The sequence below is a fragment of the Lygodium microphyllum genome, chromosome 11 (assembly GCF_053477565.2).
Source record: "Lygodium microphyllum isolate KBCC chromosome 11, Lygodium_microphyllum_v1.1.10, whole genome shotgun sequence".
Classification (NCBI taxonomy): domain Eukaryota; kingdom Viridiplantae; phylum Streptophyta; class Polypodiopsida; order Schizaeales; family Lygodiaceae; genus Lygodium; species Lygodium microphyllum.
The window spans coordinates 112,520,218-112,542,561 of record NC_141145.1 but is presented as its reverse complement, the minus strand read 5'-3'; the positions used below and the strand labels follow the sequence as shown (position 1 = coordinate 112,542,561).

Below are 22,344 nucleotides of genomic sequence, written 5' to 3'. Positions count from 1 at the left end.
CATAAAACACCTTGAAAAACACAAATATTTGTAATAATAGTGCCGAAAAAAAAATCAATGAAGCATATGTACAAGGTACTTGAACAATTCGATCACACTCGTATCGCTCCACCTGTATTTTGCTTACACACTTAAGAGTGCAAGCAATGTCTTCAGCCGAGATACTCGGCACCCATCATATAATGGTATGGATGCTTCCTCTCTAAGCGGATCAAAAGTCTCGATATCCATGGGAATCAATGCATCGATCATTGCCTCCATCTCAGGCTCCAAGATTATAGGTAGGTTTGGAAGGTTGCATGTCTCCTCTGGCATTGACGGTATAGATTGGCCTTGCGAGTGGTGGATTGGCTCTTGCACTCCATCTATCGCACGCCCACGTACTCTTCTAATTGGCCGCAAAGGGTGCACTCCCCCTTGGGACGAGACATCACCTCCCTGGATAGAAAATTTGCCAGCAAGACCCAATCTTATTGTATATGGTATTCAATTAGCTTGCGAGTACAATGCATGATTGATATTAACTTCAAATTACAGTTTGCTGAAAGTTCGCAATCGCCTGATCAATGATCTTAGATTGAAACTCGCCAAATCTTCGTACGTGTTCTATAGACAATCAGCGTTTTCGTCTAATTGCCAACTTGCATTGAGAGTAAGGACATGGGACACGCTGATTAAGATACGCTTCGCGATCTTGAACAACAGGACCTTCTTCGTTTTCCATTTTGTCTACGTCATTACAACAAACAAATTGTTTTTTAATCATTATTTTCTTTTCTTAGATTGTTATCCTCTCCTTCCATCTCTCTCTTTTTCTATGACCTAGCATATAGTATCATAGAACACTAGTATTTAGTACCTAGTACTCAATACCTAGCACATAATATTTCGTTTTCTCTCTTCCTCTCTCTCTCTCATTTCCTCTCCCTCCCTCGCCCTCACCCTCTCTTTCTCTCTTTCCCTATTAGGTTTAATAATATTTCTCTTTTTATCTCTCCTCTCTCTCTCTCTCATTTTCTTTTCTCTCTCCTCTCTCTCTCATTTCCTCTCCCTCCCTCGCCCTCACCCTCTCTTTCTCTCTTTTCCTATTAGGTTTAATTGTTTTTCTCTTTTTCTCTCTCCTCTCTCTCTCTCTCTCATTTTTTCTCTATCTTCTCCCTCTCTCATTTCTTTTTCTCTCTACCTCTCCCTCTCTCATTTCCTCTCCCTCCCTCGCCCTCACCCTCTCTTTCTCTCTTTCCCTATTAGGTTTAATGATATTTCTCTTTTTCTCTCTCCTCTCTCTCTCATTTCCTTTTCTCTCTCCTCTCCCTCTCATTCCTCTCCCTCCCTCTCTCTTTTTCTCTCTCCTCTCTCTCTCATTCCTCTCCCTCCCTTGCCCTCTCTCATTTCTTTTTCTCTCTCCTCTCTCTCTCATTTCTTTTTCTCTCTCCTCTCTCTCTCATTCATTTTTCTCTCTCCTCTCCCTCTCTCATTTCTTTTTTCTCTCTCCTCTCCCTCTCTCGTTTCCTCTCCCTCCCTCGCCCTCACCCTCTCTTTCTCTCTTTCCCTATTAGGTTTAATGGTTTTTCTCTCTTTTTCTCTCTCCTCTCTCTCATTTTTTTCTCTCTCCTCTCCCTCTCTCATTTCATTTTCTCTCTTCCTCTCCCTCCCTCACCCTCACCCTCTCTTTCTATCTCTCTTTCCCTATTAGGTTTAATGATTTTTATCTATTTTTCTCTCTCCTCTCTCTTTCTCATTTTTTTCTCTCTCCTCTCCCTCTCTCATTTACCTTTCTCTCTTTCTCTCCCTCTCTCATTTCCTGTCCCTTCCTCACCCTGACCCTCTCTTTTTCTCTTTCTCTATTATTTTTAATAATTTTTTCTCTTTTTCTCTCTCCTCTCCCTCTCTCATTTTTTTCTCTCTTCCTCTCCCTCTCTCATTTCCTCTCCCTCCCTCACCCTCACCCTCACCCACACCCTCTCTTGCTCTATTTGCCTATTATGTTTAACATCTTATCTCTTTTTCTCTCTCCTCTCATTCTCTTTTTTTCTCTCTCCTCTCCCTCTCTCATTTCCTTTTTCTCTCTTCCTCTCCTTCTCTCAATTCTTCTTCCTCCCTCTCCCTCTCTCATTTCCCTATTATGTTTTCGTCTCTCCCCCCTCTCTCTCTCCCTCTCTCATTCCCTCTCCCTCTCCCTCTCTCATTCTCTCTCTCTTCCTCCCCCTCCCTCTCTCATTTCCTCTCCCCCTCCCTCTCCCTCTCTTTAATTTCCCTCTCTTTCTCCCTCTCCCTCTCCCTCATTCCTTCTCCCTCTCTCATTACATACAAATTATATAAAAAATAAATAAAAAAGAGAGAGAATACACATTCCCTCTCTCATTCCCTCTCCCTCTCTCTCTTCCTCTCTTTCTCTCTCTCATTTCCTCCCCCTCCCTCTCCCATTTCCTCCCTCTCCCTCTCTTTAATTTCACTCTCTTTCTCCCTCTCCCTCTCCCTCATTTCTTCTCCCTCTCACATTATATACAAATTATACAAAAATTAAATAAATAAGAGAGAGAATACACACACACACTCTCTCTCGTTCTCTCATTTCATCCCTCTTTATTCACTTTTTTGAAGTGTTCAAATTAACATGGGATGCATGCATAGATCATTCTTGTGTGTGCAAACTTGAGAGCTCTCTTCTCTCTCCTTGTATCCTATCTTCTTATGCTTCATATGAGGGTGAGGGTGAGGGTGAGGGTGAGTGAAAGAGGAATTAAGTGAGGAACTAGAAGAGTGAAGCTTCTCTCCTATCTTGCATTCTTCTCTTCTTCCCCTTCTTCTTCTACAGTTTGGAGGGTGAGAGGTGGACTTGAGATGAGGTTGGGATATCCCTCTTTCTTTTCTATGCTTCCTCTCTTTGTTGGAGTACTTGAGGAATGGATGGATTGCAAAATGGAGTGGCATAACCAATTGAGGGAGCCATGCTTGGATTGTGAGGCTGAATTGATTTGAGATGATGATTTGATTGGTTGAGTATATTAGAGTAGATAGAAATCAACAACTCAATTTTTTATAAAAAAACTCTCTAATAATTTGTAGTAGAGATTCGAATTGCATTGATTGATGATTGCTATGGAGGATTAGTTATGTCCAACGTTTATCAATTGCATTAGGAAAGAAATTAGTTATGTCTACTGTTATGTCTAATGATTGCTATGGAGGATTAGTTATGTCTAATGTTTATCAATTGTATTAGGAAAGAAATAAGTGAATTTTTTTTGCTTACGACATCTAAATGCAACTTACAATGTAACTCATCTAAATGCATTCAAATTGAACTCACAATGTAACTCATCTAAATGCAACTCATTGGAGAGTGTTAGGAGCATTTAAATGGAAGGACCTCTTGAGTGAAAGCTAGTAGGAAGGGAGGTAGATATTTTCCAAATAAAACATTTAAGGAAGAAAATGAAATGAGAGAGGGAGAGGAAGAAAGAAAACGAAATGAGAGAGGGAGAGGAGAGAGAAAAATGAGAGAGAGAGAGGAGAGAGAAAAGGAAATGAGAGAGGGCACTAAGGCTCAATACATAACCTAGAAGCATATAAATACCACTGACAACACTATGACAGATATAAGTACTAGATCCAAGACAAAACATCAAACCATCCTACGATAGGGGTACTGCATCCAATGAGTATCAAGAGAGCATGTACATGTCACAATTAGTCCTATTATCTCACTATAATATATCTAACAAATGGCTCATGTATCATCCAATGATAAGAGGCATGAAGTGTCTTAAATTAATGCTTGATGTGAGAAGTGATAGTCAAACTCAATGAGACTAAGCTTCAATCTCAATCCAAGTGCATTCTAGAAGCATGGCCAAGTATATGGCATCAACCATAGACATTAGTGTAGCATGCAAAGTAATCAATAAGCATCAACAAGCAATAAGTATGAAGTTTCTCAGACAAAATAGCATTCAACCCTACTTATTACAGAAGTGAAAACCTCTATAATATTGAGTAAATGAGTGCTCAAATTAGTCCAATAGCATGCCAAGACATTGACATAGCATCCCAAGTGATCTCACATCAAATAGACATCTCGAGAAGCATAAGTGACCTCCAATAAACAATGAGTGAAGGGTTTTCCAAAATTATATTACAAGTCATTAAATTGTTTATTGTAATGTAGACAAGACAAGATGGAAAATGAAGAAGGTCCTTTTGTTCAAGATCGTGAGGCATATCTTAATCAGCGTGTCCCATGTCCTTGCTCTCAATGCAAGTTGGCAATTAGACGAAAACACCGATTGTCTATAGAACACGTACGACGATTTGGCGAGTTTCAATCTGAGATAATTGATCAGGCAATTGCAGATTTTCAGCAAATGATAATTTGAAGTTAATATCAATCATGCATTGTACTCGCAAGCTAATTGAATACCATATACAATAAGATTGGGTCTTGCTGGCAAATTTTCTATCTAGGGAGGTGATGTCTCATCCCAAGGGGGAGTGCACCCTTTGCGGCCAATTAGAAGAGCACGTGGGCGTGCGATGGATGGAGTGCATGAGCCAATCCACCACTCGCAAGGCCAATCTATACCGTCAATGCCAAAGGAGACATGCAACCTTCCAAACCTACCTACAATCTTGGAGCCTGAGATGGAGGCAATGATCGATGCATTGATTACCATGGATGTCGAAACTTCTGATCCGCTTAGAGAGAAAGAATCTATACCATTATATGATGGGTGCCGAGTATCTCGGCTGAAGACACTGCTTGCACTCTTAAGTGTGCAAGCAAAATACGGGTGCAGCGATACGAGTGTGACCGAGTTGTTCAGGTACCTTGTACATACACTTCATTGATTTTTTTTTTTTGCACTATTATTACAAACATTTGTGCTTTTTCAAGGTGTTTTATGATTTTTTTCAGGTTATTAAAATATCATATATTATCACCTGCAAATACCATGCCCGAGTCTCGTGATGATGCACGACATGTTTTATGGAAGCTTGGCATGGACTACAATAACATCCATGCATGTATCAATGATTGCTGTCTGTTTCGAGGAGAATACGAGACTATGTAGACATGTTCCAAGTGTGGTGCTCACAGGTATCGACAGGACTTGCAAGGGCAAACCATCCCTCAAAAAGTTCTCAGACACTTTCTGCTTATCCCCCGCATAAACCACATGTTTCGTACGTCCGGCATGGCGAGCTTGACAACATGGCATGCGCAGAATATGTCCACGGATGGAGTTCAATGAATATCAATGGATTCGCACGCATGGAGCCACATTGACTCTACCTTCCCAGGCTTTGCCTGAGACCCAAGGAATCTTCGGCTTGGTCTCGCAATGGATGGCGTGAACCCATTTGGTCTGCGCTCAACTTCTTACAGTGTGTGGCCTATAGTCCTTGTCAACTACAACATCCCTCCATGGCTTTCTACGAAGAAAGGACATCTCATCCTTAGCTTGCTCATCCCAAGCCGCTATAAAGTAAAAAATATGGATGTGTATCTTCGTCAATTAGTCGATGAGCTTAAGATTTTGTGGGAGGAGGGGGTCACTGTGTAAGATATGAGCAGACACGATGGTCGGCGGTCAGCCAATATTCGAGCCATTCTCATGTGGACGATGCATGACTTTTCGGGATTAGGAGAGTACTCAGGTGAGCAGGCCTCCGTTCTCGCTGGTAATATCTATATTTTATCTCGTTCAAGCAAGTATTCACTAGGTTGTGGTGTTGAAACACGTCTGGTTACCTCAGGTTATTATGCATGTCCATTGTGCGGGCCACAGTTACACTCCCGAAGGTCACGAACCATGAAGAAGATGGTATATCAAGGACACGCTACTTTCTTGCCGGAGGATCATGAACTCAGGGAAGGTTTCCTTGGACGACCTCCAACACGTATGAACGCCGCAAGCTGGTACAAGCTGAAAATGGTCCACGCGGAATCACATCCAAATGGAATGCGACGGTTCTCAGTTTTCTATGAGTTGCCATATTGGACCCACTTATTACAGGTCAACCACTTGTTGGATCCCATGCATATTTTCAAGAATGTGGGCAGCTTGTTATGGGACCACATCACAGGAAAGAGAGACACTATAGGGGCACGAATGGATTTGAAGGAGGTAGGTAAGATGGAGACGCTTTGGCCACAATTGAGTGCTGATGGTCGCGTGTAGCTTCCTCGCGCTCCTTAGGTTTTGTCCACTAAAGAAGAGCGCATTGTGAAGCAAGTAATCAAGTCTATCCGCACTCCGACGGGTATGATGCGTTCTCTCAGGTCCGCATTTTCTAAAGACGACCAATTATCAGGGCTAAAATCCCATGATTGGCATAAGATATGTCAGGCTTGTACTAGGAATGGATTGTAATTAGCGTGGGCATTTTGCTATTTGGAATGTAGCCATTATTCATAATGCTTTCTCATTTGTAGCAGTTTGTACTATCGATCGCGATCGCAGGATGTCTTACTCCAGAAATACGCGGGGCCATTTACAAGTTGTCGACTTTGGTGCAATGGATCTCACAGAAGGAGATTAAGACGTCCTCTATTGAATCTGCGAGGCGGGGAGTACTGGAGAGGGTCTGTTTCTTTGAGAAATACCTACCCACCAGCATGCTCACGATACAAATCCACCTTCTTGTGCATCTTGTGGATGAAGTGGAGATTGCTGGACCTGTCCATACGCGATGGATGTTCTTCTTGGAGCGCTTCATGAAAACCCTGAAAGGCTTTGTGCGACAACGAGCTCGGCTAGAAGATAGCATGGCGGAAGGTTGGTTGGTGTCTGAGGCGCTAGTGCATATTTCACAATGGCTACCAGCGGTGGAACCAGACAATGAAATGCTATAGTCGTTGAAGGACGATGATAGACTGACTGGAGATGTGGTGGTTGGAAATGGGGTAGAAAAAAGAATGGATGCCTCAATGGAAGAGAAGGTGAATCGCTTTTATATGTTGCACTATGTCTCTATGGAGACGTGGCTTGCCAAGTACCAGATCGCTAGGCAAGATCGAGAGGAAGCGCGAGCTGAATTCCGACGTAGTATGCGTCATCGACTGATTCGATATCCCGAAGGCATGGAGGAGATGCCGCAGTTTATGTCAACACGATGGTTGCATGGAGCCTTGACCGCAGTGTCTCGCGAAGGGACAGAGGTCTTAATGGAGGAGTGGGTGTTCTCGAGGGGATGTAGTCCAAATGTGATGAGGGGTTTAGAATCTGTCGTATCTAAATTTTATATAAGACATCTAATTTGAGTGTTTCAATGTACAGTACAAAATATATAGTGCAGTGTGGTCGCGCAGACGGCATTTTCGCGTGGAGCATATTGACAAAATGCACTCCACAATGGACTGTGGTGTCATGGCAAGGTTCGAGCAAGAGAGCCGGCGACGAGCAATGGATCCAAACATGGTTGTGGATGAGATGGAGTATTTTGGGAACTTGCAAAGTATTGTTACGATGGATTACCGTAGCTTCTCCATGATACTATTCGATGTGCAGTGGTTCACAGTGGTACTTGGAGGAGCTGGAGCAACAGCTCGACGAGGTCCATTTGGATTTCTCAAAATAGATTCCGAAAAAAAATAGACGGATTTGCGCAGCACCTTTGTGTTGCCGGCCCATTGTGAACATGTGCATGGACTCATTTGCTTGCTAATTGTATTACGACATGGTTTATGCCACAATGGTTTGAACTCTCTTGTACGTATTTGTGAACACATAATCTTCTATCCAAAACCCCGACAACCTCGATGGTGGTATGTTATATCTTCAACTCCCCGAAGTGTGAGAGTATATGATCAAAGCGATGTTCCGAGCATAGATGAAGATAATATGCAAATAGAGGGGTCGATATTGCAAGGGGTGGAGGCCGTCGAAAGCTTGGAGCCAGCATCGGCTAAGAATGATGGAAATACAAGAGTCCAAGAATTCTTTGAGAATGAGGCGGACTCATTCTTTTGTGGTGACATGTCTATCGACCTTCCAATGTATGCGGAGTTGTGTCAGGAGATTAACATGGAACCATAGGATACTTCATACTTGGAGCATCCACTTACTCAATTCGTTGACCAATCGCTTATAAGGGTATATAAGATATGCATTTTAAGTGAGATTTTTTTAAAATGATTTATATTACTGTGCTTTGTATGATTTAAATTGATTATTCTAATGTCATTTTTTGTCTGTGCAAGTGACATTTTCAGGATGAGTCGAGGGATAAGCGATGAGGAGTTACAGGACATCTTCGCACGCATGTCTCCAGATCAGATCGCCAAATTCAGAGAGATGGCAGACCAGGAGCTGTCTCGGTCTTCGTCAGGGCGCTCTGCTAGATTTGCTTTAGTGCGATCAGATGCTTCGACTTCGAGCAGACGAGCTCGACGCTCACGACTTGGGCCAGAGGGAGGGAGTGCATAGGGATTAGGGAAATTCTGCAGAGATACAAAGGTAGTAAGCCTGCGGTCGACATGGGATATAGGTGCGACTCCTCACTCTTGTGGCTCAGGTGGATGCTGTGGAGACACGGACGCGGTATCTCCGTCTCGTCGTTCAGCTGGAGCTGCGTCACCTCCAGGATTTGTCACACTTGTGGGGACGTCTACTCCAGTTGCTCCGGCTTTTGCGCAGCCGTTAGCAGGTGGCACCCCTGTGGGTGCCACTCTGAGAGAGATTACCCCCGTCGGTACACCGGATGTAGAGGGGTCTCCTGGATATGCCATCATCATGAATGATGAGGGGAGGAGGGTGATGGCTCGCATGAGAGAGTTGTGCCAACAAGTTTTTCGGCACAACGTCTTGGATCATTGGAAGAATATACCGGAGGGGAGCAAGGACTACATAGTAGCATCCTTGCACGAGGAGTTTCCGGTGCCAGCCACAGTAGATAGATTCTCTACAGGCTAGATGATGGATTGCACGTGTGCATACATGTCACATAGACGATCCGACGCACGCAAGGCAATCAAGAGTGGGGCTGCAAAGCCCGAGTGGTTAGATGCAGATGACTGGCGCTGACTGAGGGAGGAGGCTATAGATTCTCCAGGACGTTGGCGTCAACAGTGCGAGGTGGCGAGGGCACGACTCGAGGCTGGAGTGGTCCATCATCTTGGGAGTGGCGGCCACAGGACATATTTGGAGGACTTTGTAAGTTTTTCTTTTGTTTTGCTTGTTTATTTTTTTGAAATATTCTTTGTACTGACAATCATGTTTCTAACAGTTAGCATTTTGTTTTCTTTGCAGCACTCCATTACAAATCACGATCCGACTGGCCTTGAGACTCGATATGCAGAGAGGCACGGTCTCACTGCATTGATCGACTGATTGTATAGACGTGGCGGCCCTGTAAGTCACTTATCTTTCTTGTCCGTAGTTACCATGAGATATTTGAATGCATTATTGTACGGTGGACTGATATGTTGTTTCTTTTTCTGCAGAGTCCGTTCGATGCTCCTTTGCGACGGAACGAGCTTTCGGGGGACGAGGATGCGTAGCTCGATTTTTGAGTTGCCTGATCTATGTAGACATTTTCTATGTATTAGTGATATCCTGTCATGATTGTACCAATCGCTTTTTATACGATCATGTATTTATTTCGTGTATCAGTTTTATGATTTCAGTATACATTATTTTTGTTTGCAAGCGCATTGTATACAGTAGTGCAGAAACTATTTTGTATGGCTCTCATAAAGCACACAGTGCTATATGTGGCAGGGCAGCTTGTTGCCTTGCCACAATTTTTTTTGTCCCTGTTACCGTCGCTATTAGCGTCACAAATTTTACTACTCGTGTTGCTATTGGCATCGTTATGCACATCGCAAACCGTCGCTATAAGCGTCGGTATTGACGTCGCTATCAGCGTCACAATAGCAACAGTTTGCGACGTGTATAACGATGCCAATAGCGACGCTGATAGCGACGCTAATACCGACTATTCTATGGCGTCGCCAATAACGACGCTTTTTGCGATGACCGGGGCAAATTTTGTTGTTTGCATTTTCGTCGCTTTAAACTTCGGTATAAGGCCTATATCTTGTAGTGAAATGACATCAAACCTTGTTGAAAAAATAGCAAACAAGAGAAAATGCAAAGAGAGATGGGCACCTGTGTTTTGTCAAAAATCTAGAGATGCACAGAGAAGAAAGTGTAGAGGTAAGTAGAACGCTCAAAACCCTAATTACTCTCACCAAGGAGCTTCAATGGAGACGAAAATTACGAGTATAGAGAAGATAGGGAAAGTGGTATGCTACTCAAATTTTGGGTGAAATTGATTTTATGAGGAAAAAAACCAAAATTAAAAATTCTCCAAAAAAGGGGGAAAATACGAGGTGAGAGAAACTCAAAATTTATGTACTAATCATTCTCTTTTTAAAATCCATCAACATCACTTTTTTAAATTAAAAACCCAAGATTTGGAGAGAGAAGATTCACCCTCCAATGTCAACATCTAGCCTTTCTATTGGACAATCCAAAAGGCCCACATCTTAAACTATATTATTTTTAAGGGCCCATTTGTGAGTTTATTTTTTTCCTAATATAATGAAATTATGCATACCATAATAATAATAATTTTTTTAGGAAAAAGACAAAACATATTAATTTTCTATCACTTATTTCCTAGGCACAATGTGACCAATGTCACGTGTGCATATGTGTAATATGCCACAATCATGTGAGGAATAGACATGTGACTAGTGTCACATGTGTGCATATGTGTAATAAGTCACAATCATGTGGTGAATAGACAAATGAAAATCCATGAAATGAATAAATAACATCGTGTTCTCATAGCAATTATCATACCAATTTTATAGTGATTGTCTATACTATCCTCAACATGATGTATGTGTTTTATGTAGTCTAAATATTTGTGTTGCAATTCTTAAGACATTGATTGCCTAAGAAAAATAAACAATCTAAAAATGGCTATTTATCTTTTTGATTATGCCTCTTGCACTTTGATGATGCACTATTCATTTGGTTCTTCATACAAGGAACTATATATTATTGCCACATAGTTTCATTACTTTAATTTGACAAGAAGGTCTTTTCCATCAAAGAGGAATACATACTTACATAATTTTGATGGATCTACTATGAGAAATTTAAGAGAACATGCACTATGTTTTTCATGCTAATTGATTCTCACTCTATGTTATAATTGGAAACTCCATACTAATTTTTGTTGGTGACATACTTTCATGCATTGAAAAGTATAACTATCTATTCACACGCACACACACACACACACACTCACACACTCTCTCTCTCTCTCTCTCTCTCTCTCTCTCTCTCTCTCTCTCTCTCTCTCTCTCTCTCTCTCTCTCTCTCTCTCTCTCTCTCTCTCTCTCTCTCTCTCCTACTTAGTTAAATGCTTGGTGGTGCAGAATGCATTTGGACCTTTGGAAAAAGGATTATATGTATAACTACCACATAGTGTTACCTCGTCAATATGATAAGCAAGACTTTTCCATCAAAGAGTACTACATGCTTAAGTAACTTTGATAGATGTAGTGTGAATAGGTTGAGAAAATATGCTTTGTCTTTTCATGCTAAGTGATTCTCTATTGACATTGCTATTTCAAATTTATACTATGATATAATTTGAAATATCAAGAAGAACAAGGCCTCCAAGGTGATGTAATCACAAGGGCCTTCCTACATCAATAGTGACACAACGAGGGTAGCCATGGTAAATAGGGACATTTGAGAAATAACAAAGAAATAGAATGGACCTCAAGCTTTACTTTTTGGTCCATTTTGACCGTGATGGGAATCTAACATATAATAGTGTCTGAAAGATGGAATAGAGTTTCAACATGGATGTTTAAAAAATAAGAAAAAATTTCCTCTTCAATTATACAAATGTGAAGGCCCTTAAAACCTATTGCATTAGGCTATGCCATAATAAATTAGATTGATTAAGCTAATAGAGATGTACTCCAAAAATTTTGTGTGTGTATGTGTTTTGCGGGGGGGGGGGGGGGGGGGAGGGGGAGACTCTAACATTAGAAAATATTTATCATAGAATCTTATTACTAACCATAAAAGACAATGAAGCAAGAATCTCTAAACTCAGTGAAGGTGAGAGAATCTAGCTGCTTTCAATGTGAGATCTAATCGATACCAAAAAGAACCTCTCACCATTGAACAAGGTAATTGCATTAACCTTGAAATGAGATAGTTAACTAACTACTATGGAAATTCAATCTATAAGGATAGTCTACCCATGAAAGTCTCTTGTTAATCCACTAAACATAAAAGGATCTAGTCCCTTTCTATTTGAGATCTATTCACTCAATACCAAAAAGACCCCTTATTATCATTGAACAAGGTTGCATTTATCTTGAAATGCCATAGTTGACTCTATGGAAATTCGACCTATAAGGGTAGCCTACCCATGCAAAACAACATACATTATTTTTGGAAGCATAATACCTATTACACTAAGCTTCAAGGAAAAGGATTTCATTAGCTTGCAACACCCCCTGGGAAGATAGATACAAGGTTTCTTTGTTACTTTTGAAATGCTTGTTAGGTATAACCTAATAGAGATCTTCCATATCATAAAAGCTTCTTTTCAACACACGTGCTTACCTCCATGACTACATCATCTTTTTATTTTTGGATCATGATCTATGACTTGAGAACCATAGCACTTTGTAACTTCCACTCATGAAAATGTGTTTATGCAAGGGATATTTAAGTATGTGAGATGCATTTTATACAAAACATTCCTTAATAATGCAACCTTCTCTGAGTCTTTGGGAGTAAACAATAGAGTTAGCCCACATTTATCAATGATCCATAAACCTTTTGTGCAAATATCAACAAATTAAAGATACTAAATGATTGCTTCACATGCTAATGATAAGCAACAATATGTTATTGTGCCTTAGTAGGTTTGCCATCAAAAAGTCAAACATTAACCAAACAATAAAGAAGGAATAACCTTTGTCCAAAAGCAACGTGTGTTCTAAATGGTAGAAAGATTACCTAGCCACCACTTTTGCAAGATATTTATAATATGTTGAAAGGCCATTCACATATTGTTAAACAAAGAGATGGTAAATAGATGTTGTGCTTAATTGTTAAATGTATCCAAATTCATCCATGAATTCTATGGTGAACTCAAAAGGAATTCTATTTCTATATCATGGAGGTGTTAATCCTAGAAATGGACTTACCATCCATGTCTAGCGCACGCGCCCACACACACACACACACACACACAGAGTCACATTGAAAAAGTGTCACACTCGTACTATTCTTATGAGTTGTACCTCTCCAACACCCCACCCATGCAAGCATATAATTTGCATGTGTTTGTGTCCTACATGCAAAGTAGTTACTCATTGTATAAAACTATGCAACTTTATGGTTCAAAAAGTGATTGCACATTTGATTGCAAATCTCATCTTCTGTAAGGAAAGAACTTGTTGCACTTTTAAATGTTACCTATACGGCAAGCAAATCATAGATTTTGAGAAAATTTAGAGAATATAATGATTGTCATGTGTGGGAGTTGGGACTAAGAATGATCCAAAAGAAATATATTAAGAACTACATTTAGACCAATCTTTCTATGTAAGTTGTTGATGTGTTTATTGTAAAGTATTTGACTACAAGCATTTGTTGTGAAGAAAACATCAGACCTTGAGTAAAGTAAGGCCATAAATAATTTCTTGAGTACAAGTGGGTCAATATATAATGATAGTTGATGATTGGATACATCCCCCATTCATGCCCCTTGCCCTCCTCCCAACCCCTTACCTAGAGTGACTCCATCATATAGCAACCCCTCAACACCCAAAAGGGTGCTACTAGATAGTGTCAACTATGATATTTCATAGGAAGGTAATTTATTCTCCTTTGTCTTTTGGCATTCTGTTTATTTACCTAATTTGGCTTTTCAAGGTTTGTCATGGTGGATACACAAGCATCTACAGTAGGAGACTTGAACCCTCCCATGACATGCCCCTACATGCTGATGTTTTCAAGGAGCCTGAAGGCTACAACATGCCTCAACAGGTGTGTGATAACAAAGAGTAGAGACATGTTCTTCTATTCAATATCATCTTAAGCTAGATCCACAATCTTTGAAGGAAGGCCCAATCATGTTCTTACATGTTGAGACTTGGGAGTAATCTAAACCTTGAAAAGAGGTTAACTTAAGTTATTAGAGCAAATTTACAATTTTGTTTGGTATTGGAGGAGCTTGAATCATAGAGTAAGAACCATACAATGATGGTGGATTGGTTAGATTTGGAAGGGTTTGAGAGCTTCTAAAAAAGAAGAATGATATCAACTTAAACAAGAATTTTTTTGGGGTATTGTTTTGGCAAATCTGGCCCTTGTTTCTATCTTTGGGACCATAAACAATGTCAAACTAATGCATTACGTTTTGGTGATTGAGCCTTTACTTTCAATGGGCTAGAGATTAAATATGTAACAACTTGTGTAACAATTAGTTCTATGTAAATTCATTCCCAACCTACTTGAACCTTTGGATATGCATGTTGCATGATGCAACTTGCCATGTCTCCTCTCATGTGGGATGGCCATTATCATATGCAAGATGGGGTTCATATTGGGAATTATCATATTCATGATGGATTTCAATCTAGATGCATGTTGCATGATGCAACTTGTCGTGTCCCCTCTCATGTGCAATGGGCATTATCATATGCAAGATGTGCTTCATATCAATTGTCTGTCCCATAAGGAAACTCAACATGCCTTCTCTAGTGTCATGAATATTATCATGTTCATGACGAGGGTATGTTAGGTGCATATTCCACGACCATGTGTGTATGATGTGATTCATTTCCTATGCATATCACACAAGGAAACATTCTCTCTTGTTTCGCTAGAAATAATAATTTGCATGACGGGGTGCATATAACGTGCATATCCCACACGGTGACTTGCTATGTCGCCTCTTGTGGGATGGGGTTTATCTTGAGAACGATGGGATTCATACGAGGGGATCATCATGTGTCTCATGGGGATAACAGAAATGATGGTATCATATTCATATTGTGTCTCATGGTCATTATGACAATAACTATGGTGGGAACGATATTTAGAATTATGATACGTTTGAAGAAGACGATCATATGAACGGGGGATGAGTGAGTCATATCTATGAAATTGAAGTGCTATTGTAACTTGATATCAGGTCCATATTACACAAGGCGACTACTCTGGGAAGGCGGTGATAGTTTCATGGGTGACCCCAGTGTCAGAAGGAAGCCCAATTGTGCGATACAGGCGAGAGCAAGATGAGGAGTACTCTGAAGAGGCGGCATTTCATGTGGGGAGATACAAAGCCTACAACTACGTATCGGGCTACATCCATCACTGCAAGCTCCACAACCTCCAGGCAACCCAATATACCCTATATGTACATATATATATATATATACATATAGATTGCTAATTTGCTCTTGATTGTCTGATTTCTGTGATCGTATGACTACTGGTCTGTCATTTGGAGGGCTGACTGTTCTTGAACGCGTCAGATGTAACACGGGCTCCTCTCATCTGATCTGTTGTATGACTCCAGCATAACATAAAGTATTTCTACGAGGTGGGATCATCAGAAGGGAATGCCTCGCGCCACTTCCACTTCATCACTCCTCCTGCTCCTGGCCCTGACGTTCCTTACACCTTTGGTTTGATCGGTAGGTACGAATGCCTCGTGCCAGCTGCCTGCGCGCGTGCGCTTCCTTAAAGTCTAGATTAGCATCATTAGAGTAGGTATGATGGATTGTGATGGTGCCTCGTATCAGAGAGAGAAAAGAAGTAGGATTTCGTAAAGCCTACGTCGGCTTGTTATACACGGTCGCGCTTTATATGAATATGAGAGAGAGAGAGAGAGAGAGAGAGAGAGAGAGAAGCCCCTAAATATTTAGATTAGCATGTAACAACGGTCCCTTAATGCAGGAGCTTTATGAGAGAAAAGGAAAGCAAAAGGCTTGTTAAACATTAGCTTACATGTATACATCTCCGCCTTTGCCTGCGGAAAAAGCTTTCACAAAAGTTGGAGAACATTTGTGTTCTACTTTAAGAGAACTTTCTTGTTGAAAGTGGACTAGGTTTTGTTTGTGAGTTTTTAGTGTTTCCTTAAAGGACAACGTGGACTTCTAGGTGGGGATTCTCTCAAAGTTAGTGCATACAAAATGTATGGAAGCCTGAAGGTGACTCTTCACCAATATTCTTTTCAATGACCCAGCTATGACACATGAGCATTGCTACTTGATTAGTGGGCTCCACATTGATGACTCTAGATGCACCACCCTTTCAACTTAAGTAAGTCCCTCATCCCTTAGTTCCCTACTTTCCATGCCCAATCCATGAAATTCTGGCAAGTCTGTAGTTCAACATAAATTTGTGATTTGTATTTCCCAATTCAAAAGACAAACACATGAGATCATGCAAGTAAAAAGTTTATAGCATTTGATCTATGTATGACAATTGAGAATCAAAAAGTTACAATAGGATCTCTTTGAATTATCAAATTCTCTTCACCACGAAAGGGTATCACAACATACCCCACAAGACTTCTTTTGTGATTTATATTATAAAGCCATGTCTAAGCAACAAAATTCTAACTTAGTCATCCTGAAACTTGTCTAAGTTAATTATTTGCTAACATGAAAACTTGAAATTTGAGAGTGTTATCATGGCTTGATACATAACTAGTCCATCTATCAATGTTCTTAAACCTTGGTTCAAATGTCCCCATTTTTACAATAAAAGGAGGTTCATTTATATTTACCAACTCACTTGATCCATTAAATCAATATGTTACTCCACTTTGTCATGTAGGTGATCTTGGTCAAACTACAGATTCTAATACTACTTTACACCATTACATGAGGAGCAAAGGCCAAGCAGTCCTATTTATGGGAGACTTGTCTTATGCTGATAAGTATCCATTTTATGATAACAATCGATGGGATACTTGGAGTCGATTTATCGAGCCATGTGCTGCATATCAACCTTGGATGTGGAATACTGGCAACCATGATATAGAATTTGGCCCAAGTTTTGTGCGTTCATTTTCTAATTTCACTTTTCTCAATGTTGCACCTTCAACTTTCCACCTTAAGCAGGCTAGTTCCACATAAAAAATTTAAGCATATTTACCTACCATATTTGAGTGTCATATCTGAATGATACATAATAGTTTAGTGTTGTTGTCTCCACTATAGTGTTATTTGTGAGTTTTGTAATTTGCAACTCTCACATCTATCAATAACACCCATTATATATCCTTGAGTTCTAAACTAATTGAGTGGGGGGTGTGTGTGTGTGTGGGGGGGGGGGGGGGGGGGGGGGGGAAGGGGGGGGGGAAGGGGGGGAATCATGAATATGAGCATATGCAATGCGTGTTTGAACTTGTGAATGGGAGTGTGAGTGTGGGAAAGGGGGGGATGCATGAATATGAGCATATGCAATGCGTGTTTGAACTTGTGAATGTGAGTGTGAGTTTGAACTTTGTACTCTCATTTTCATAGTATATGAGACACCTCCATATTTTTATTTTAGAAGTTTAGTTTCTTCATTGTGAAAAGGTCTCACTTGACTATTCATACTCATTGATTCTCATCTAAGTGAATATATTAGGGAGAGGTTGATACATTCAAATCTTTCAAGACACGCTTTAAAACTCCATCAACAAACAATTCTCCACTTTGGTACTCAATCCAACGAGGGCCAGCCCACATCATTGTCTTGTCATCATACTCATCTTTTGGTAATGTCTATGAAAGCCTTTTATGATATCAATTTTCACTTTCTAGTGATCTCCATTCTGAGACCCTAACTTAGAGTCGCACTCCAAAAACAGCTACGAATAGGGTTTTCTCAAAACATTCATCCAATTTTCTAAACCCTTCACAATTTGTGAGCCAACCAATCATTGACATTTATAAGACATTTGCAATCATATGATTCTTTTGGTAATAATAATGCATCTTTATATGAAAGTAAATCTTTAACCTGTAACACATAGTAGATCCTACCATTATTGTATTTATTCATAGAAAAAACTCTGTATCATTATATAACATAGACCTAGCAATAAAATCAATAGTATTCTCCAACTTAGAAACATTATCGAGGATCAAGGGAATAATGGAATCTTGATATTTATGCAGTCAAATATTCACCACAATATAATTGGCTTGAAGATGAGCTTACAAAGGTGGACAGATCTAGAACTCCGTGGCTTATAGTAATCATGCATGTCTCCTTCTATAGCAGTAACAAAATACACTACCTTGAAGGAGAGCCCATGCGCATTGCTTTTGAGCAATGGTTTGTGAAGTACCAAGTGGATATTGTATTCTCAGGCCATGTTCATGCATATGAACGAATGGTGTGTAGGTCTTATCTCCCCTAAATCTTTAAATCTTATGCACAAGAATTTGTTAACAAAAGCTCATGCATACACCTCAATATTGCCATCAATTATTTACAATTGGCAAGGATTATGAACTAACATGCATCACTTACACATCTCAATGTTATTGATTGTTCAATGTTAGTCACCTTTGATTTTATTTATATATTTAAGGTTTGTTTCCCATTTTAAGTGCTTGTTTGATTTTTCTCACTTTTTTTGTTTGGGGCCTTACAGCATAGAGTCTCAACCACTCATGATCAGCATAACATATATACAACACGATTGGATAAAGATGCACCTATGTACATAGTAATTGGTGATGGTGGAAATGTGGAAGGACTTGCTCACAAGTAAGGAACATGTTCCTTAAGAAAGAAATACACCTTCACTAATTATTATTTTTCCTATGAAATGACTTTGTGATTGCCTTCTATTGTGGAATATTTTACAGGTATATTGATCCCCAACCAGAATATTCAGCCTTTAGAGAGGCTAGCTTTGGGCATGGGATTTTTGACATAGTAAATAGAACGCATGCTTTTCTTAGTTGGCATCGTAATGAGGATGGGGATGCAACTATGGCAGATTGCTTTTGGCTTATTAACCAATATTGGAAGGTGAATGGCCTCACATCATTCAAATTCTCAAATAAAGACTCTATTCCTTATACTGTTGAATGTGCAGAAGACCTTGACCATCCATTCACATCCATAATACAATGTCCTGATTAGTACAAATAAAGAAAACATTTGAAATTTAAATATCTCATCAATTGGATAAGGTATATTCTTGATAGTGGTAAATGATAGACATTCATATACAAAAACATTTTAGGGAAAGCAACATAAGTCCAACAAAATTATGAGATTTTAATTTGTACATTACAAAATTAAAGTATATTTTTTTTCAAAAATTCTAGTTACCTTTTGCTTTTAGGTCATTCGATTACTTTGTATGTTCATATGTTTGTGCAAGCATGTATACACATGTGCACATGCCCTACAAGGGATTAGGCTTGTGGACAAGCTCACAAGCATATTTTTTGAACTAAGAAAAAAAAAATGACGACGGGTAATACTATGCTTAGATTCAGATCTAAAAATTCACATGTAAATATGCATACATGATTTAATGAAGCACAAGTGTATTTTTAAGCACACATTTAAATACACACCATGCGTCATTTTTATGTATGTTAAATGTTATTATACACATGGTCCAACTACCTTTTTCACATGCTTTTTCATACCATTATAAATGTGTTTTATGCAATTTAAAAAAATAGGGAGCTATGCAAGCAATATCGCCTTTTTTTTGTCCCTTCTTCTATGCTCACTGGGCATTATTTTTAGAATTCAATCCACATATTATAAAATACTACACACTATAACATGGGTTGAGACAATAGTATATTGAACAAAAATATATGGCAAGAATTATAAAAGACCCAAAATGAATCAAATGGTATAGAAGAAAGTTTTTGAATTGTATATTCATAAGATTACAAACTGTTTGAAGCCATATTAAACTTCACTTATTCAAGATTTTTTACAAAGAATATGATGATAGCGCTATAATATGCATGGCAAGTTGCTATATTTAGCTTGTCTTGTAAAAAAGAGATCTGATAAAGCCTAAAAGTACATGATAAATCCTTAAGTATTTCTAATAAGATAAGTTTAATTATTGCTAATAGGTGAAGAGCCTTTGTCACATCACCATCTACAACAACACAATGACGATCCATAAGAGATTGTCTGACTTCACTCAACATGTTTACATCTTGCTCCCATATGTTATTGAAGAACCCCATACGCATAATGTCTTGGGACAATTGCCTCCAATATATCCTGATCAATGAGCTAATACAAAATCAACTAATGCTTCAAGACAAAAACAATAAGATGTCTACACACTCCCATCATCCACAACTTGTAAAGTATTAAAATGTTTTTGAGGTAGGTTTGCATGACAATTTAAATTGAACTCTAAAGCAAAACACTAAATACAAATATGTGTTGGGTGCATGGATTAAGTCTAGGTTATGAAACATCTAGGAAAAGGACTTTAGCTCCCATAACTTTTAAATCTTGGGAAGCCTTCAAAAGGAGAACAAACTTCAACTCTCACATTTCTTCAATCTCACAAGAAGCCTTCAAGAAGAAACCTTTCGAGAAATATGTGGTTTGCATATTTTCTCATGTAAGCAAAAAATTCATGATGATAATATAAAGAGGTCAAATTAACTTATTAGAGTGGTCATGAAGATAAGAACATCCTCGATATCTTTTTGGATAGATCAATGTAATATATCATGCCTCATGCGATCGATAAATGCTCTATTCATTAGAAGGCTCTTCTAGCATCCTCATTGGCTTCTCCTTAAGACTTTCTGAGATTAAAGAAATGTGGCAACTAGAATTCCTTCCCTTAGTTCTGGTGATTTTTGAATTGATACCAACTTTCTTGGTTGTTTTTGGATTATTCTTCTACCTTATCATTTTGTGTCTTTATCTCAAAATCAATACATGTAACATTCTTTGTCATGAATCATTGCAATACTAATGAGAGAAATCCACAAACATTCAATTCTTAACTCACATGAATTATATTATATGACAACATTATACATGCTAAAGTACATATGAATTATGTTGTAAAACAACATCATACATGCTAAAGTGGACATAAATTAGTGCTATACAAATAATAAACACATAGCATGATTAAGTGCACAAAAATTAATTGCTATGCTAATGAAAAAAATCAAGATGCATCAATGCTTAAGTATCATAAATTAAGTTGAAAAACGATAGAAGGTATCCTAAAGTGCATACAGATTGTTTCCATTGTTATGAGAAACACATAAGCATGGATCTAAATTTAATAAAAAAAAAGCTTTAAAGATCCAAAATATGTTTATGCAAACTCTAGGTTCTTAAGACATTAGAGCTGAAAGAAACCTTGGATCTTTTAAAAAGAGGATTCTCTCTATGCTAAGAAGGCTCCCACATTTTGGATATAAGCTCCAACACCAAGTAACACCCTAAACTAAATTGACAAACTAGATGAATGGGGCATAGCAAGAGGCAAAATTATTTATCAATATAATTTTTACTCCCACAAAGCTACCCTTGAGGAGGAAGATGGGTGGCGTTGAGAAAAAAATGTAGTTAGATGGAATAGCATTGGTAGCTATGATCAGAATGTACTCAAATTTACTATCAAGCATAGGTGCAAGATAGCTCCAATTGGTGGCCCAAAAGTAGCATTCATAGATTGGAAACTAAAAGAGGAAATCATAGTTAATGATAGTAGTGTAGTAATGGAAGGTAGTGGATTATCCAAAGATTATGGGAGATGGATTTCATGACACCAAGGGCACCAAAAGTTACAAAAGTACCACAGAAGAAATGTAGTATTCCTTCCCTCTCTTCTCTTTCCTTAGCTCTATGTTTGGTTCTTGAGATTTTTGATGCTATGAGATTATCTCACATTCCTTCATTCATTGTATTGCTACCAATAGAAGTCTTGATTGTCTAGTTTCTTGTCATGTACTTCTTTGAATGGTTACCCTTTAGAATGTATCCTAGGGTCTGAGTCTATTGTTGAACACTGTTGGTCATATCATTGTGTTGGGTTCGAGCATCTTAAGCCTTTTCTATTCTGCAGAGTTGGTGCAATCTGCTTGCACTTGGCGACCACGACCATGAAATTTGATCCAACTACACATGGCGACCATGATTATCTTTCCCATATATGTATATCTACATGCACACACTCTCAAGGTCTACCAAAGAATGTCCAACCTATGTTTTCATGGTAGTCTAGGCATGAGTAGTGGTGTCAAATTCCATCTCCTAAGGGTACTTCATTCCTCAACAATGATGACTTTCGTGTAGAGTAGTCCACTCCTAGCCC

At 39.0% G+C, this 22,344-nt stretch overlaps 1 protein-coding gene across 5 annotated transcripts; it reads left to right on the top strand.

Moving 5' to 3' along the window:
• The first annotated feature begins 13,660 nt into the window (after positions 1–13,660).
• Positions 13,661–19,312, top strand: LOC148029247 (fe(3+)-Zn(2+) purple acid phosphatase 12-like). 5 transcript variants are annotated; one of them, XM_087688020.1, is made up of 9 exons: positions 13,728–13,865; positions 13,958–14,039; positions 15,190–15,393; positions 15,577–15,694; positions 16,842–17,065; positions 17,643–17,772; positions 18,176–18,396; positions 18,658–18,773; positions 18,875–19,307. In XM_087688020.1, the coding sequence occupies exons 2-9, from the start codon at positions 13,983–13,985 to the stop codon at positions 19,152–19,154; spliced, it is 1,350 nt and encodes a 449-aa protein (XP_087544146.1). In that variant the 5' UTR covers positions 13,728–13,865; positions 13,958–13,982; the 3' UTR covers positions 19,155–19,307. The 5 variants fall into 5 exon arrangements, with proteins under 5 accessions (XP_087544149.1, XP_087544148.1, XP_087544145.1 ...); XM_087688022.1 differs by lacking the exon at positions 13,958–14,039 and having other exon boundaries at positions 13,683–13,865; XM_087688019.1 differs by having other exon boundaries at positions 13,685–14,039.
• Positions 19,313–22,344: the final 3,032 nt, after the last annotated feature.